The sequence below is a fragment of the Pseudorca crassidens genome, chromosome 15 (genome assembly GCF_039906515.1).
Source record: "Pseudorca crassidens isolate mPseCra1 chromosome 15, mPseCra1.hap1, whole genome shotgun sequence".
Taxonomy (NCBI): Eukaryota; Metazoa; Chordata; class Mammalia; order Artiodactyla; family Delphinidae; genus Pseudorca; species Pseudorca crassidens.
Window position 1 is genome coordinate 67,872,126 of NC_090310.1, and position 18,683 is coordinate 67,890,808.

At 42.0% G+C, this 18,683-nt stretch overlaps 1 protein-coding gene across 6 annotated transcripts in view; it reads right to left on the reverse strand.

Annotated features, from left to right (window-relative positions):
* TTI1 (TELO2 interacting protein 1) overlaps window positions 1-18,683 on the reverse strand; it is a 54,610-nt gene that overhangs the window by 30,479 nt on the left and 5,448 nt on the right. For 3 of the 6 annotated variants that reach the window (XM_067708105.1, XM_067708101.1, XM_067708106.1), the window contains exons 2-5: window positions 15,722-15,780; window positions 11,109-11,221; window positions 6,344-8,686; window positions 1,983-2,192 (exon numbers count right to left, since the gene is read on the reverse strand). In XM_067708105.1, coding sequence (XP_067564206.1) covers window positions 1,983-2,192; window positions 6,344-8,645 — 2,512 coding nt within the window. In that variant the 5' untranslated portion in view covers window positions 8,646-8,686; window positions 11,109-11,221; window positions 15,722-15,780. The remainder of the gene's footprint in view (window positions 1-1,982; window positions 2,193-6,343; window positions 8,687-11,108; window positions 11,222-15,721; window positions 15,781-18,683) is intronic. The other 3 variants (XM_067708102.1, XM_067708103.1, XM_067708104.1) reach the window with 3 other exon arrangements.

Genomic DNA, 18,683 nt, shown 5'->3' on the forward strand with positions numbered 1-18,683 from the left:
TGTTAAGTTTGTAAATTAAAACAACAAAAAGACTTGAGAGTTGCATGAAACCCTGGCCAAAATTCCTCCCCTGAAGGTTATCCTCTACCTGCTTATAGCCTCCAGTCTCCCCACACCCTCAATACCAGCTGTGCTCATTTACACTGAGCTAAGCATTGCTCCCCTAACTTTCTGCCATTTCAGTTTCCTCTGCTGGAAAAACAGAACCTTACAGTAGAGTCCACACCTGTCTCTAACAGATGCTGAAAAGATAAATGAAAATGCATTTGTAGAATGCTTGGATTTCTTGGAGGAAGGGACGTCAGATATATAAGGTGCTCTTACTGTGGTTAAAACAAAAAACCCATGTCAAACCAACATCAATCCAAACATTCCTTACAATGCCAAGTGTGTGGTGTGTACTTGATGAACGATAATTATAAGAATGATAAGGCTGTGCTTTTCTTTGAAAAGCACAGGTTTGAAATTCACCTACTGCGAAATGTTATCTGAGGGATGTGGATTTTGCTATCGGAAGAAAGATTTGATTCATTCAATCTGCTCCTAGCCAACATCAGCTAGAACCAGAAGATCCTAATCATGAAAGAATTGATTCAGTGACAATGCTAGAATTTCAAACAAGAATGGCAAATCTGGATTATGAGGGATCAAGATGCCTCTTCTTCACGGTTTCTAGGCTTGAGCAAGGGGTGCAGTTTATGAGAAGGATTGGGTTGGCTCAAGAGACAAAACTGAGAAGAAAAAGCCTGATAGATTTCTGATTAGAAAATTCTGTTCTTGGGGAGAATAACAACTCAACTCTGCATAAATCATTATGTGGGCCTTGTGATGCTTCCCTGCTATTTAGAAGGAATTTGTTGCAGTTAGTTGCATTGAACTACTATTTCCTGTTATCCTGGAGGTATTTCCTGTTATCCTGGAGGTATTGGCTTCAGTTCATCAGAGTCTCAGAGTAGAGTGCCAAAAAAAAAAAAAAAAAGAAAAAGAAATCTGCTCTATTCCAACCTAACAAACTAATTTGGGACTCAGTTTGATATAGGATAGTTCTGAGACCACCAAGCTCATTATGACTTGGCATTTTATATTTGCAGAGGAGATTCTAATAATTTATTAATCCTTCCGTGACCTGAAGCTCCAGATTGAGCTTGTGAATAAAACAATAGGCCAGAGCTTCAACTAGCCTGAACTCCCTTCTCCTTTATCGTATAAATTGGTAAGAAAAACACTGGAATCTACTCCTACCAATAAATAAAATAAATGGACAAAGCATGTGAAAAGATAACGGACATAAGAAAAAATTGTTAGGAAAGATGCATATAGAAAGATGTTCAACCTTTCTAGCAATCAAAGAAATGCAAAATAAAATAACGAGAACCATTTTAATTTAGCAAGAAGTAAAACTGGTAATAGTCAATGTTGGCAAGCTTGTGGTGAAACCAGTATTAATCCTGAACTGCAGAAGAGAAGGTGTAAATTGCCACAACCTTTCTGAAAGACAATTTGGCAAGCATAACATGATGTTCATATCCCTGACCTAGAAATCCCACTTCTGAGATTTATACAGAAATATGCAAAAAGAAGGAAAAGGTCACGTGCATATAGAATCATGCACTGCAGCACTGTTTATTAGAGTGAAAAGCTAGAAGCAACCTAAACTTCCCACAGGGGAATGTATACTTAGTGGCAGCTATTAAAACATTAATTATGAAAACTCCATAGCAACATGAAGAGTTCCTTATTATATAACTAAATGCAAAAAGGGTATAATGCATTTAAACTGTGGCTGCAACCAAACAAAAACAGGTTTGCAGTAGAAAAGGATGGAAAACAACTACACACAAAGAGAATGCTTACGTTAGCATGGCGGGGGTTATTTGTGACCTTTCTTATTTCCAAACTTTCTATCATGATGTTTCATTGTTTTTACAATAATCTGCTTCCAAAAGTAAAAAACAGCTGAGGCCAAAATAAATAATAGTTACCTTCTTCATTATCAAAACCCGAGACATTTCCATCTGCTACATCCTTTTCCTTGAGGTAGTTCAGCACAAACTGTTCAATGTCTTCGGCTGTTGTGGTATTCTCAAGTCCTTTCTCAGGACTTGCTGGTCTTTGGCTCAAATGACTTCCCTCTTCCCCTACACTTTGCTCTTGGAGTTGCCCGAGATGACCTGCGTCTGGGAACCACTGGGCTATAAATAAAGTGTTATAATGATCACCTTGGTCATTGACAACAGGCATTAGTACTTTCTAAGTAAAATAAGCTCTCTGCCATGGCCTGCATGGTGCCCACAGGAGCCAGTCCCTACCTGTCTCTCCAACCTCCTCTTCTAACCACTCCCGGCTGCCCAATGCGCCAGGTATCCTCCTGCCTTAGAACCTTTGCACATGCTGTTCTTACTATCTGGAATACTTTAACCTCCTTTGTAACATCTGGTTAATTCCAACTCACTTTTCATGTTTCAATACAAATATACATTACCTAGTAAAGCCATTCCTTGACCCCCGTGCCCCCCCAACCCAGCCCTGCCAATCTAACTTAGGTCTTTTATACGCTGTCTTATACAGCACCATGTTCTTTTCTTTCAACTCATCACAATTTGTAATTACTGTATTTACTTTGTATGTATTGTTTAGTGTCTGAATCTCCCATTAGACACTGTGTTCCATTGATCACCACTGGAAAGCCAATATGCCCAGCATGGAGTGGGTGCTCAAAATATATGCTGAATGAATAAATATGCTAGACTGGAGGAAAGCTACCAGTGACAAAATTCTGAGTGCAGGATACACTGCTCATTAGCGGAAGAAAGGCCCTGCAGAGCCTTGAGAACGGACACAGTCTCACACAGATATCTGATATAAAATGCTTCAGAAGGCTGGCATTTTCTCTCCAAAGCTTTTCCTTTTTTAGTGATGCTCCAATACTTCTGATGTGTCACTGCAGAATAAGCCTTAAACATTACAGAACCAGTGGTTTTCAAACTGTGTCTTGAGGAGCCCTAGGGCTCTGCAGAAATGTCTCAGGGTCACAACAGGGAGGGCACCTAGAGACAGCAGGTTAAAGGGTGGGAACAGAGTTTCTATGCCTTCTTTTACCAGCCCTGCTCTAATTTGAACTCTTTTTGTATACTGGGGTCCCCCAGGGCTTCATTTCAAAAAAGGCTCTTAATACCTAAAGAATGAATCAACAAGAAAACTCTATGGCCTGAATTTTTGCCCTCCTTTTGCAGACAGCAGGGGAGAAGTCTCTGATGACCTTTAGCACCTGCTAATCTCTTTTCTATCAAGGAGCATCTGCACAGAGCCACAGCAACAGCAGATGGGCTACGCCAGGGCCAGGCCACTGGGAGCAGCAGAGAGCAAATGCTGGATATGAGAGCGTTTGGTCCAGTACCTGGAGATTCCTACGTGAAGGGATCGATTATGCCATTTCTTCAGTGCCCAGGCATAAATCTGTCCTTAATGTACTCGGAGGGACTGCATTCCCAATGGGTTAAAGCCAGGGCCCAGCATTTACACTGCTAAAAGTAGACATGCTGCAAAGATTATTTTCTAGATTTAAGGCAAAGCAGCTCGACCTCACTCTTAATGCAAATTAAATTGTAATAAGGCGCACTTTTTCTCCTACTGGATTAGCAAAGATCAAAAAGCTAGGTAACATACAGTGTGGGTGACGGGGTGGCAAAATTGGCGCTCTCTTACATTGCTGATGGGAGTTTAAACTGGTGCAACCTCTTCACGGAGCAATTTGAAACTCTTTATCTATCACAGATTTAAATGTAATACCCTCTAAGCCAGCAACTGTCTTAGGAATATACTCTACTGGTATACTCAGACATGTCCAAAATGACCTACAGAGAGTACACTACAGCATTTTGGGGGTGGAGGGGGCAAAAGACTGGAAACAACCAAAATGTCCACCAAGAAAGGGCTGCTTAAATTATGGTGCAGCCACACAATAGAACATTGTGTGTCCAGAAAAACACGGCCTTGCATGTGTGGATGTGGCACAGTCTCCGAATGCTGAGGTATGTGGTATGGATGCTTTCTCATTTTCAAAGCTACCCAACTTTTTTGTTGTTATGAATAATCACTGGATCAGCAGGTGGTGCTAAGGAGTAATTTAACTGATGGTTCTTGCCTTCACTGTGGAACCTAATGCTTTTTTAGTCAATGCCTGTGAAACACTGTGTATGTGGTAACTCAATTTCCTAAAAGATATAGTGGGTTCTTTTAAAACCTTCTGGAAGTTCTCTGAGACCACACTTCCACTCCCATCTTAAAAGAGTGACCATCAGTTAGACAATTCGAATGACAAGAGGAAACGCCAGCAGGCAGTGCTACTTTGATTTGTGTGAGACCGATCCTCTCCCCAGGACTGCTTACCATTCAAAATGCAAGTGTGCGCTGGGTTATTTCAAAACTTTCAGAAAAGCTATCCCCACTTTTGCTGGTTTTCCTAGGATGCTCTCAAGTCAAGCTTAACCATCCTCATTTTCCTCTCTGCAATTTAGAGAAAAGGTGCTACACAGGATTCCTCTTCAGAGATGACCAAAGACACTGGCAATCCAAGGCAATTCAATTTTCATGGCCCAAATGGAGATATCTCCTGAGAGGATATATTTAATAGGCCTTTTGTTAATATATATTTTAAAACTCAAACTGACATGTAGTAGAGTTCCTCAAAACACTAAGGATGGAAGCCTGGGGTATATTTGGGCCATGGAAGCCACTCATAGTCTAAAATCTATAAGCAGTAAGCCAGTCTTAGGAGCGTTTCCATGTTCTTCTTGGTCACCACTGCCATCCCAGTGACTAGTCCAGCACACAGGCTTCCGAGGGGTTGCAAAATACAACCCCCACTCCTTCCCTTGGTCTACAAGGCCCCGTGGGATTCATCCTCACCCAGCCTTCCAATTTCATCTTGTGTCACTGTCTCCACAATGATCTCTTCTCCATTCTCCAAAGACCCCAAGCCCTTTCTTCCCTCCAGGCCTTTGCACCTGCTGTTCCCTTTGCCTGAATGTTCTTAAAAAACATAAAAATGATGTGACAGCTCCATATGTACTGATGGGCCCTTCTCAGCCTTCAGGTCTCAGCTCTAATGCCGTTTCCTCAGAAAGGAAGTGCCATGATCAAGTCCCCTGACCACTCTGCTACTGTCCTGTTGCCCTCCTGCAGTAGCAGGAAAGCTCCTTGAGTTTATTCATCTTCTTCACTGCTGAATCCTGATTACTTAGCACAGTGTCTAACATACTGCAGGTAAGCTTTACTGAATGAATAAAAGAATATGTACACTGCATGTGAACGTTCATGAATGAATGAATGAACACTGGAAGTGGTATCAGCTACAGGGCAGAGAACTGTCCCTGTTCAGTCACCTTCCTTGAGAAACTTTCTTACATGGTCTTAGCTTTTTCAGCTGACAAAATGAGGTCAGTGACCTTTCCACCTACTTTGGCGGCTATTAGAAGTACTGAAATAAATACTGGAGGTATGCTCTTTGGATAAAAGGAACTCATGTATATAGCTCATATATATATATATATATTTTTTTTTTTTCATTCGAAGATTGACTATCCAGTGAAGGGATTCTCTTTCTTATAGTCCAAAACTTTGCCATTTTAATGGTGGGTTAACACCTCCAACAGACACCCAACAGGGTGAAAGGGAAGTAGAGAAATTCAAACCACCTCATACAATTAAAAGGTTAAAAGAAAGTTTCTAGACCTGCTCTGTCCATCATGGTAGTCACTAGCTAGCTACATGTGGCTATTTAAATAAAAATAAAAAATTCAGTTCCTCAGCTGCACTAGCCACGTGTAGTTATTATATTGGACAGAACAGATATAGAACAGTTCCATCATCACAGAAAGGTCTATTGGACAGTACTGTTCTAGATTATCTGTGGACTGAATAATTTAAGTTAGCCCTGTTCTCCATTAGCATAGACACTGCTAACTCTAAATATTGTCAGAAACAGTCTGGTATATTGAAAAGAACAAAATTGTCATAAATCCTGACTTTCCTCCTTATTGTGTGACCTTGGCTAAGTAGGAGCTCACTGAGCCTTAGTTTTCCTTACCTGCAAAATAATGTTTACATTTAGTCTGCAGGGTTTATGTCCCTGGGACAGAGCAGGAGTTCAATAGATGGTAGAGATTATTAAAAGTATAAAAACATAAGCAATGGAACTCTACCGTAACATGTGGGACCAGACAGATACCTAGTCAAATAACGTCCTCCATAGCATAACCCCAACCAAAGAAAAAAACAGTTAGATGAACAAGGATACTAGTCCTTCCCTCCAATCAGCATTAAAAAAGGGCTCTCAATGTACCTAATGCTGTCAGCAGGGCATGCAGTACACTGACAAAGGAAGTTGTTCTCTTATCATAAAATTGGTCCAGGGTAGCCAAGACATCTTGAACCACATCTGCCACCAAAGGGAGCAGGCTAGCATCTGAGTTCTGTAGCATGACTTCCAAGACCTTCGGGGTATGCGGGTGGAGAGATAGATGACGCAGATTTAAAGAGATCCCATTTACCAAATAGTCTGAATTCTGATTGATCAGCTGCTGCAGGGAGTCGTAGCCACAAGCCTGGCAAATGTCCATCATGGTACTGATGGCCGCCTGACTGATAAGCAAGGTTTGGTCTCCAGCTTTCTCCAGGACTGGATAGAGGGCTGACATCAAGAGCAAACGGAAGTCTTTCCCTAGTGCGTGTGCAAAGTGGCCAATCCCTTCCAACTGGATGCATATTTGCCAGATGTTGCTGTTCATGGAGCAGATCGTGGGACTTGGCTTTGAGAAGGTGGGAGAAGAGGTAGCCTGGCAGGTGTGTGCACCAGAAGTGAGGGCCTGAATGCCTGACTGCATCATCGTCAGCTCCTCTCCCACCTCTTCAGCTTCCAGGCAAGTGACCAAATACCAGTTTTCTTGGCTTGTGTATTCTTCAAGTATTGATGTCACGATCTCCCTCAGTTCCTCTGGGTTTGTTTTAATGTGTTTTTCATGAACATTCTCTACCCCTAACCCAGCAGCCCCTACAACCAGTTCATTTAGGATCATGGCGGCCTGCTTCCGGTAAACCACAGACTCGTGGTACAGTTCCATAAAGGGATCCACGAGCAAGTAGAGGTTCCCATAGAAACCAAGAAGCTGACAAACCTGCCTCAAGAGCAGGAAAACCCTCTCGTCATTGAAGAAGCGAAAATATCTCCTCTGCATTTGAGCCCACGGCCGGGAGGCGGAAGTCTCTGGAGAAGTGCTCAGATGCTCAGAGTTCCAATGCCGCTCTTCAACGATTTTGACGTCGGCCACATCTAATTCCAGAACTTGTATAAGCGCTTTGGAAAGGCGCTGGAGATGGGCCACAGAGTTGAGGACAAAGTTCACTTTGGGGCCCAAGAGTTTCAGGTACCCGAGTAACAAGGAGAGAGTAGACAATCTGCCCTGATCGTCTTGGGAGTTCATCAGGCGGGGAAGGGACGTGGCAAGGGAGTGCAGGTTTTCTGACAAGATGTCAGCAAAGGCTCTGCTGCCCACCACGACTTTCTCATCTGCAAAACGTCTCAGAATTTTATTGCATTGGGCTTGGACGTCAGGACTCTCATCATTTACCAGACTCACCAGAGCCTTCAGAAGGGGACCAGCCGATTCGACCAGTGACTGACTGCACTTCAAGAGAAGGGCCTCGACAAAGTCTATCACTTCCAGCCTCACCTTCCAGTGTGGGTGAACTGAAACGCACTCAGTTATCTTTTTAATAAGGACAGTCAACCTGTCGCCGGTATTTTTTACCCAATTGGCCTCCCTGTGAACCAACAGCTCCGCTACTCTGTGCTCCACGGCAGGCTTTTCTCGGACCTCTGAGACTCTTCTGAGCTGTTCATCAGCCATAATGAAGCTCACTGTCTTGTAAAAGACCTTTAGGGAAGACACGACAATGCTGTGCCCTTGTTTAAAGTCTCCTGTGATGATCCTGGTCAGTGTAGTTGAGAGGCCAGGTAAAAAAGAAGCAAACAAATCCCCCAGCTGCTTTTGCTCAAGTTCATCCAAGGACCTTGGATGGTCTTGACACTCACATTGAAAGAGTAGAACCTGTAAACATTTTAAGGCAGCCATTTTAATTTGTTTTGATTTCTCCTGTTCTGCTAGGCCTAACAATAAAGATACAGCAAATCCTAAACGAGGCAGAATGGAGGGCTCATAAATAGTCAGAATGATGTCCCCATAAGCCGAGTGCATTAATGCACTGAGGCCCTGGATCACAGCCAATTTCAACTCCTCTGACACAGCTGCAGGTTTCTGAGAGTTGGGTGAATACAGGCAAGCAGAGAGTTCTGAAAAGAGTTCCTGGAGAAGTTCTTGTTCCTTCACACACGTTGAAGAGAGGACAAGGGTGATGCATTCCACCACACTCTGGATCAAGTGCTCTCTTTTGGGGCCCGGGGTCTTCAGGGTAAATCGCAAAGGGAAGAGGATGTACTGCTGAAGTTCCTGAAGGGCAGAGTCACTCACGACTTGTAACTGTGCCTGCAGACACTCCACATTCTCCACTGTCTGGGTCTTTGTGAGCTGAACACAGATGGGACGCAAGACGCCAAAGGCCTCCTCTGGAGTATCAAAAACCGCCATTGTGCAACAGGCTTCCTCTCACTGAGCAAACACCCTGCAGGCTGGAGGGAGGAGACTTTTCAGTAAAGAAGGCCAAGCTCAAAGAAAATACAAAGTGAACTTGCACTCATTCATTCAACAGACATTCAGTGGGGGCTTATGTACCAGTCACTCCACACAGTGCTAGGGGAGCAATGGAACGGAAAAGAGCCGGTTCCTAGTCTTAGGGAGCTCCCAGTCCAGGGAGGGAAGCAGATGTACAGTTACAACACAGTCTCTTAAGAATTAGGCTAGGCCTGTGCTTGTGGTCCTACGTGAGTATAGAAGACGTATGCGTCATAACACTCAGAAAGCCAGGGTGGGTTTCACAGGAGGAAGATGCTTGAGCCAAGACTCCAGGGAGGAGTGAATTGGAACCTGTGGGCTATTCTAAGGAGTATGGATTTTAACCTGTGATAGTGATGGAGAACCACTGAAGGTTTTGTCTTTTTTAACTTGAGGTATAACATACATAGAGCGAAAGGCACTAGTCTTAACATAGCAGCTCAGTGAATTTTAATGTACGCAGAGACTCACAGAACCACTACCCAAAATAAGATATATAATATTTCCAGCACCCTGGAGGGCTCCCTCATGCCCCTTTGCAATCAATTCCTATTTCCCCTGCCCAGAGGTAACCATTACTCTGACTTTTATCAGCCTGGACTAATTTTGCCTGTTCTTGTCATGGAGAGATTTCAAGCAGAGGTGATAGGAACAACTTTATGCATTGAAAAGACCCCCTGGCAGCCAGTAATACAGGAGAAGACTCAGAGCTGGGTGAGACTGAAAGCAAAACAAAATGAAAGGGAGTGGCCAGAGAAATGGGAAAACCAGGAGCGCACACTATCACAGAGACCATGGGAGAAGAGAGATTTGAGCAGGATGGAGAGGTGGATGGCAGGCAGGCAGTGAAAGGAGACAGGTTTATAGGTAAGTGAAGGAGCTGTGTGACTTTACACATGGGCTATCAGCCCATGACTTTGCATTTCCCCTCACAGAGAAGAGGCTCTTTTCTCTGTGAGGGGAAATGCAAAGTCATGGACTGATAGCGAATAAGAAGGCGGGTAAACAGAGGGCTTGAGGAGAGAAATAAAATTCTCAAATATTCCCTTTGGGGAAGCAGAGCATGCTGGGAAGACACAAAAGTATGGCCCAAGGGTACTGAGGACTGAGTTGAAGCTGGAGACCATTGAACATGCACAACTGTAAAACGCTGGTACCGGATGGAGGCTTAGAGATCACCTAGTCTGGTGGTGTCTCCTTCTCTCTCTCTCTCTGTCTCAGCTCTATTTGCTGGGGGCTTCTGAACAGATGATGACAAGAAAGTGTCCGCTGCTTCTCGCTGTCCCCAGTAGTGCTGGCAGGCAAGTGGTGCCTGGTGGGTGTGGGCAAGACCTGCTCAGCCCAGAGAGAGAGCTGGTGCTGGATATCCTCCATGGGTCAGGAGAGGGCTCCAGGGCAACAATCAGGCTCTCATACCCGGGACAGAGTCTGGTCCACAGAACTCCATGAGAGGAAAGGCAATGCTGTTCTGTGAGGTTCGTTGGGGGGATATCTCCTGGTCTGTGACCCTCAAGAAGCCAGGGAAGGGAAGAAGCTCAAATTTTCCCTATTCCAGACTAGCAAAATGCCAGGTGTGGAGGCCAGAAAGCTGGGCCAGGGACTACTGACACCCTATCAGCACCAGCTCACACACTGATGACCCCGAGGCTACTGTGCCACCCCTTGCCCAAGGTACTAGTATTTAGAACAACAGAAGCAAAGGAAGTAACCACTTAATGGGACCCAACAGTCAAGAGCAGGAAATGCAAATATAAGCACCCTTGAGGTGGTGAACCTTAGTTTAACAGAAATGCTAAAGGAGACAGACAAGAATATGAAAAATAATTAAGACCAATAAGGAAATTCAATTACAAGACAAAAGATATTTCTTAGAATTTAAAAACATGTCTTTCCACACTAAAAAAGCTCAATTGATTAAAAAAAAAAAGGCGGTTAATTGCTGAGATCCAATTAGTGGCTGGGAAGATCAAGTAGAGCTATCTTAAAACTCTGAGCAAAAATACAAAGAGATGGAAAATGTGAGACTTGGAGCACAGATCTGGGAGAATCCACATATAAATAGCTGGGAATTCTGGAAGGAAAAAAAGGAACAGATGGAGGAGCTAAAACAAATAAATAACTGAAACATTTCTCTGAGCTGCAAAAGTATTTATCTGGAGATTGAAAAGACTGAAGGATACACACGTAGTCAAATTGTGGTAAAATTCCTGTACACTAAAAGATAAACGGAAAAGAAAATCACATATGTCTTCAGGAAGAAACAACAAATAACTTACAAAGGAAAAATACCGGCTTTGGACTTCTCATTTGCAATAGAAGACAGTGGAAGAGCATCTACTGACTGCAAATAAAGGATTGTGGCCCCCAAACCCTACTTACAGCAAAGATATTCAGCTGTCAGGGTGAAGAGCCATATGTGAGGATTCAGAGAGGGTAGCACCACATGTCCTACCAGAGGACTCCATTCAAACAAGAAGTGACTCGAAACAGACCTAAAATGGGAAGATGAATGAAGAAGGAAACGTTGCTGAGTAACTTTTTTTTCTTTTAGCATGGAAAACTTTCTTCAAATAAAACGTTTAAGTGGAAGCCCAGCACGTAAAACAGATAAAATCAGAGGGTCTGGTTAAAGCTGGGGTGAAGGCGATGGCCGGGGGCTCTGCATCTCTCTTATTTATCTCAGGAGTTTCAAGACAATAACCTGGGGTCCCCTGAACTATGTTCTCAGATTATATGACAAAAACTGTAATACAGCAAGTGAGGTGAGAACACAACCTGTGCCAAACTGAACTTATCCGCTTTCTTCTGTATTCCCTTTGTGATTTATGGTCCTCACCTGGGCTAGACGCCTTAGCCTCTCTGCTTTCTTTCACCTCCCTCTTAATTCCACTGTTCCCTAAATTTCATCAGTTCTACCCCTTCAACATCTTTCAAAGCTGTTGAGGATGATAATCATCTATTTGATATTGGACTGACCGTAATGGTTTCTTCTCTGGCCACCCTTGCCCTGTGTGCTTGCCCTTCTTGAATCCATATTTCACACTGACATGTAAGTAATTTTTTTAAAACAAAAATCTGGATCACTCTTTTCCATGTTTAAAATCCTTCACCTGCTCTTTGTAGCCTGCCTAAAGTACAGACACCTTTCTACCATGGCATACAGGGCCCTGCACCATCAGGCCCCTGCCTGTCTCATCAACCTCATTTCGCACTGCTTCACCCCTTGAACTTGAAACTGCAACCATGTGAAATTATAAAACTTGCAATTTCCTAAACAGGTAGTGCTATTTCATATTCTCCTCCTTTCTCCTACCACTGTACACACTGCTATTACAGTATTTAGCATGCTGAATTATTTTGTATATGCCTGTTTTACCTACTTTAGACTGGGCAATCCTACACCTAGAACCTACAAGGGCATCTGGTATATGATAAGCAGTCAGAAACATCTGTACAGATTCTCCTTTCAAGTAGGATACAGTAGGGTATGGCAGGCCAATACTCCTGGTGACAACTAGAGAAACCAGATAAATTATAAAAAGCGTTTCTTAAAGCATCAAATAGTTGCAGAAGCAACAAAGACCAGATGAACTAATACTCTAGTGAAGGATGAAAGTTCACAGTGAGTCAACAATCAATAGTTGGGTTTTTTTGTTTGTTTGTTTGTTTTCCATTTGCTGATCCCGGACATGGCTCAGGATTACGAAGAGGCCCAGGCTGAGGGCTGTCACTGAGGAAAAAGAAACCACGACGCTTTTAATGTGGTCATATAGGACTGGAGTCCTATATGCAAAACCGTAGTCTTCAGGGATCTCAAAATACATGACTTCTGAGAGAAGGCCGCTGCTGGGGGACAAATGGCTGAGAAATGTCCAAACAAATGAAAGAGATCAACCCACAGATTCAAGAAGCTCAGCAAAGCCCAAGTTGACAATACAAAGAGAAACACACACAGACACATCATAGTCAAACTGCTGAAAAACCAAAAGTATGGAGAAAAATCTTAAAAGTAATGCAGCAACAGAAGTGACAGGCAACTTCTCTAAAGAAATGATGAAATCCAGAAAACAACAGAATGACATCTTTGAAGTGTGAAAGGAAAGTAACTGCCAACCTTGAATTTTATACCCTATAAAACTCTTTCACAACTGAAGGTAAAATGCAAGACAATAATGCACAAAAGGTGCATGGATAGTATAAAAGGAGTTAAGTGTATTAAGAGTCTAGCAGTATCAGGAAGTGATAAAAAAAATCTGTATTAGATTGTCAAGAATGCATGTTGAAATCTATAGGGTAAACTCCAAAAGAGCTATAAAAGTTCAGACAGTAGTAAAAATGGGATAATTAGTACTTCTGATTGATCCAAAAGGTGAAAAATGAGAAAAAGGGAAGCAAAACTGGTGGGTCAAACAGAAAACAAATACTTAATAAGATGGTGGACAGAAGCCCAATTGAAACACTGATTACATGAATTCAGAGTTTCTCAACAGTGGCACTACTGACATTTTGGGCTGGATAATTTGTTGGTGGAGAGCTGTTCTGTGCATTGTCAGATATTTAGCAGCATCTTTGGCCTCTGTCCCCAACATGCCAGTAGCACTCCCCCAAGAGTACCAACCAAAAACGTCTCCAGATACTGCCAAATGTCCTGTGTAGGGCAAAAATCACCCTGGATAAGAACCGCTGGTAAATAAACAAATGGGACCTAATGAAACTTCAAAGCTTTTGCACAGCAAAGGAAACCATAAACAAGACCAAAAGACAACCCTCAGAATGGGAGAAAATATTTGCAAATGAAGCAACCGACAAAGGATTAATCTCCAAAATTTACAAGCAGCTCATGCAGCTCAATAACAAAAAAACAAACAACCCAATCCAAAAATGGGCAGAAGACCTAAATAGACATTTCTCCAAAGAAGATATACAGACTGCCAACAAACACATGAAAGAATGCTCAACATCATTAATCATTAGAGAAATGCAAATCAAAACTACAATGAGATATCATCTCACACCAGTCAGAATGGCCATCATCAAAAAATCTAGAAACAATAAATGCTGGAGAGGGTGTGGAGAAAAGGGAACCCTCTTGCACTGCTGGTGGGAATGTGAATTGGTTCAGCCACTATGGAGAACAGTATGGAGGTTCCTTAAAAAACTACAAATAGAACTACCATATGACCCAGCAATCCCACTACTGGGCATATACCCTGAGAAAACCGAAATTCAAAAAGAGTCATGTACCAAAATGTTCATTGCAGCTCTATTTACAATAGCCCGGAGATGGAAACAACCTAAGTGCCCATCATCGGATGAATGGATAAAGAAGATGTGGCACATATATACAATGGAATATTACTCAGCCATAAAAAGAAACGAAACTGAGCTATTTGTAATGAGGTGGATAGACCTAGAGTCTGTCATACACAGTGAAGTAAGTCAGAAAGAAAAAGACAAATACCGTATGCTAACACATATATATGGAATTTAAGGGAAAAAATGTCATGAAGAACCTAGGGGTAAGGCAGGAATAAAGACGCAGACCTCCTAGAGAACGGACTTGAGGTTATGGGGAGGGGGAAGGGTGAGCTGTGACGGGGCGAGAGAGAGTCATGGACATATACACACTAACAAACGTAGTAAGGTAGATAGCTAGTGGGAAGCAGCCGCATGGCACAGGGATATTGGCTCGGTGCTTTGTGACAGCCTGGAGGGGTGGGATAGGGAGGGTGGGAGGGAGGGAGACGCAAGAGGGAAGAGATATGGGAACATATGTATATGTATAACTGATTCACTTTGTTATAAAGCAGAAACTAACACACCATTGTAAAGCAATTATACCCCAATAAAGATGTTAAAAAAAAAAAAAAAAAAGAACCGCTGGTATAGAATCAACATAATCCCAATCAAAACCCCAGCAGCATTTTTATAGAAAGTTATAAGACGACTCTAAAATTGATATGGGAATGCAAACAACCTAGAATAGCAAAGACAATCTTGAAGAAGAGGAATTAAATTGGTAAATTTTGGTGGTGAAGTTTTACACTATCTGATTTCAAGATTTACTGTAAAGATACAATAGTTAAAGGGCAAAAAGAAAGACAAACAGATTAGTGGAACTGAATAGAGTCCAGAAATAGTCCCCATATATACAACAGAGACTCCATATATAGACTCACATACCTGACAAAGTTGACACTGAAATCAACTGGGAAAGAATGGTCTTTTCAATTAAAGGTATTGTGCCACCTGGCTATCCATATGAAAAAATATATAGGTCTTGATTACATCTCATACTAGATTTAAACATGGAATGTCAAATAACAAAGCTTTCTGAAGAAAACAAAGAACGTCTTTGTAATCTTGGAGTAGCCAAAGATTTCTTAAACAGGACACAGAAAAGAGCTAACCATAAAAAAAAATGATAAATTGGACTACACTGAAGTTAATATAAAAGATTTTCTATAAATCATTAAGAAAAAGACAATCCAACAGAAACATGGAAAAGAAGTTGAACAAGCATACCACAATAGAGGATATCCAAATGGCCAATAAACACATGAAAAGACATTAACATCACTGCTCCGGAAAATCCAATATAAAACTACAACAAAATACCATTACACACCCACCAGAAGGGCTAAGCTGAAAAAAAAGGGGAAAAAAAGAAAAAGGAAGAGAAAATACTAGGCGTTGGCAAGGATGTAAAACAACCAAAACTCTCATTCAATGCTGGTAAGAGTGTAATTGATACAACTACTTTGGAAAATCCTTAGGCTAAAGGTAAACATACATACACTCTATGATCTAGTAATCACATTCTTTGGTATGTACCTAACAGAAATGCATACATAAATTTACCAATAGATGTGTTCTGGAATACACTATCCACAACTGTCCCCACAAAGAAACTACCCAAATGCACATCTATAGTAGAATGGATAAACTGTAGTATATTCTCCCAATGGGATACTATACAGATGAAGACTTACCACAATTGGAGATCTTCAAAAGAATGGGTTACGGGCTCAGAAATACATAAACCAGCTTTCTGTAAGGAAGAGAGTATAACAAATTGCTAGTATGGCATGACTATAAAAGGCAATCATATACCTTTATGGGATGGTCATGAAATCACACCTGTGTGACAATATGTCGATTACAGAAGGAACTGCTCAGAGATTTAGAAGCATAGGAGTCCTAGATTCTATTCCGATAAAATGCAACACTGATTAAAGTGGCACTGCAAAGTTTGATGTTTATATAACTGACAGCAACTGGCGTATTCTGGCCCAGAAAGTGATACTGGGATGAGGCTTTCAGAACAAGCTGATTCTCAGGGTGAGCAGAGAAAACAACCCAGAGTTCAACTGTGACAGACAGTGACTATATAAACCAGTTCTTGACTCTAACCCTTCAGCGGTCATAGAAAGCAGTCACTGGGGAGGTGGGGGAAGAGAGCTGCAATCGGAGTGCTTGAGTGAACCCATTCCCCTGGCAGCTTCTTCCCCTCCTTCCCATCTCTTTCTGCCTTTTCACAGGAATGGGCTGTGTAAGATCCCTGGGCCATGGCATCCAGGTGGTGCAGACAAACGGGACAATCTGTAGGTGCTATACTTTACAGACACTTAAAAGATAAGACGCTAGTCCACAAGGTACTTATTGTATCATATAGTTAAAAAGTGAAAAAGGGAGGAAAAACCCAAGAAGTACAAAAGGAACTTAGAAAAAGAATGAACACCAAAAGGGAAGGCTTCATGGAGGGAGGAGGATTTATGTTGGGGTGGGGGGACTACACACTTGGGGCTGCATGGGAAGGCTGTTCAAGGAACAATACCTCACAAGCAAAGGCCAGAAAGCAGAAAAGTTGTAGCCCCTAATAAAGGCAGAGACGAGAGGGAGACACCATCATGGCAAGTGAGCCATGCCTCACACAGGGGTGATGTTCTGATGAAACCACCTGCTCGGGGCCTTTGTAACTTGCTGTTCCACGATATATCCTCACGGCTTGCTCTCTCATCTTTCAGGGCTTTACTCAAATGTGAATTCTGAGGGAGGCCTTCTCTGATCACCCCAGTTTAAAACTGCAACCCATCCTCACTCCTCTCCTGCCCTGCACTCCCAATCTCCTTCCCCTGTCTTTGAAATTTTCCTCCATAGCATTTAGTACCATCTGTCAAACCAAGTTATCCACCTATTTGTTTATTGTCTCTCTCTTCCCACTAAAATATAAGCTCTATGAGGGCAGTAATAGTTGACAGTTTTGTTTATTGCTTCCAGCAAAGAGCAGGCATTCAATAAATGCTTGTTGAATCAATCACCATAGACCAAGGTCTGGCTCTCTTTGGTGGATCTTTGATATCAGATATGTGTGAACTGGAGTCTGAGAAAAACCCACCATCCTCTTCTTCTCCTGGGGTGAGTTATTCCTACAGGTAGTTGATCTCATCCATTACAGGAGGATCTTACTAGATTCACTCTCAGGAGGCAATCATAGTTCTAGATTTTGACTGTATGCCAGCCCATTTTTAGGGTGTTTCCAGACAGAATAAGTATGAGAACAGGAATCTGACAATCTGGGTGATAGTCCTGGCTCTGACAGTACCTGATCTGTGGTTTCCATGAATTTTAGTTTCTTCAACATAAAATAAACTTGGTGGATAAGATGATCTCTAAAACTTCTAACTTTGAATTAACTAGCACATGGTAGAAAGACTGGGTTTAGATCCCAGAAATAGGAGTTTAAATAAAAGAATTGCCAACACAAGTTCTTGACTAGAAAGAAGAGAATTAATATTTGTTGAAAAAACCCACCATATGCTAGGCAATGTACATAAATAAATTCCTTGTCTACAAGCTGAGTAACACAAGGTTCAGACAGATTAAGTGATGCCCAAGGTTACACAGCAAGCAGTGGGATTCACGTCAAGCCTGTGTGACTCCAAAGGCTGTATGCATTCTTTTCACTACACCAGAGGTTTCCAACCCAACTGTTTATCAGAACCAAGGGGAAACAATGTAAGTACAGATTCCTGGGCCTCACACCAGATCTACTGAATCAGAATCTATGTTGGGGGTGGGGTGGAACAGGTATGTTTTGGGAATCTATTATAAAAGTTTGCAAGGTCAGTCTGATGATCCATGAAGTTGCTAAAAGAGTAGAGTAGATCTCAAATGTTCTTACCACACACACAAAAGGGTAATTTTGTGAGGTGATGGAGGTGTTAACTAACCTTATTGTGGTAATCATTCTCAATATATATACACTGATATGTGTATCAAATCGTTACATTGTACATCTTAAACTTTTACAATGTTGTATCTCAATAAAGATGGGGGGAACGAAGAAAAAGAAGGCTAAGTAGGAGTGGGGAGACAGGACTCCCACTTCTACCTAACAGTAATTAGGAGCCCTCCCTCATGGGTGTCAAAGGAGGCTGAGTGAGGAATCTGGACTTCTACCTACACTTGGAAGTAACAAGGTTGGTCCCCCCACCCCTGCCTTATCCTGCCAGAGTGGTTTCAGAGGAAGCCAACTAAAAAGAAGACTTCTATAAGGTCCAGAATCTTAGAACATAATACAAAAATGTCCAGTCAAAAATCATTCACCATACCCAAGAACCAGGAAGATCTCCAAATGAATAAAAAAAGAAAAATCAATCAATATACGTTAACACTAAGATGACAGAGACATTAGAATTACCTGACAAAGTTATTAAAGCAGCTGTGATGAAAATGCTTCAATAAGCGATTATGAACTTGTTTAAAACAAAAGAACAGAAAACCTCAGGAAAGAAATAGAAGATACAAAGAAGAAACAAATTTTAGAACTGAAAAATTCAATAACAAATAAAAAGCTCAGCAGATGGGCTCAACAGGAGAATGGAGGGGACAAAGGAAAGAATCTGTAACATGGAAGACAGAATAAGAGAAATTACTCAATCTGAACAACAA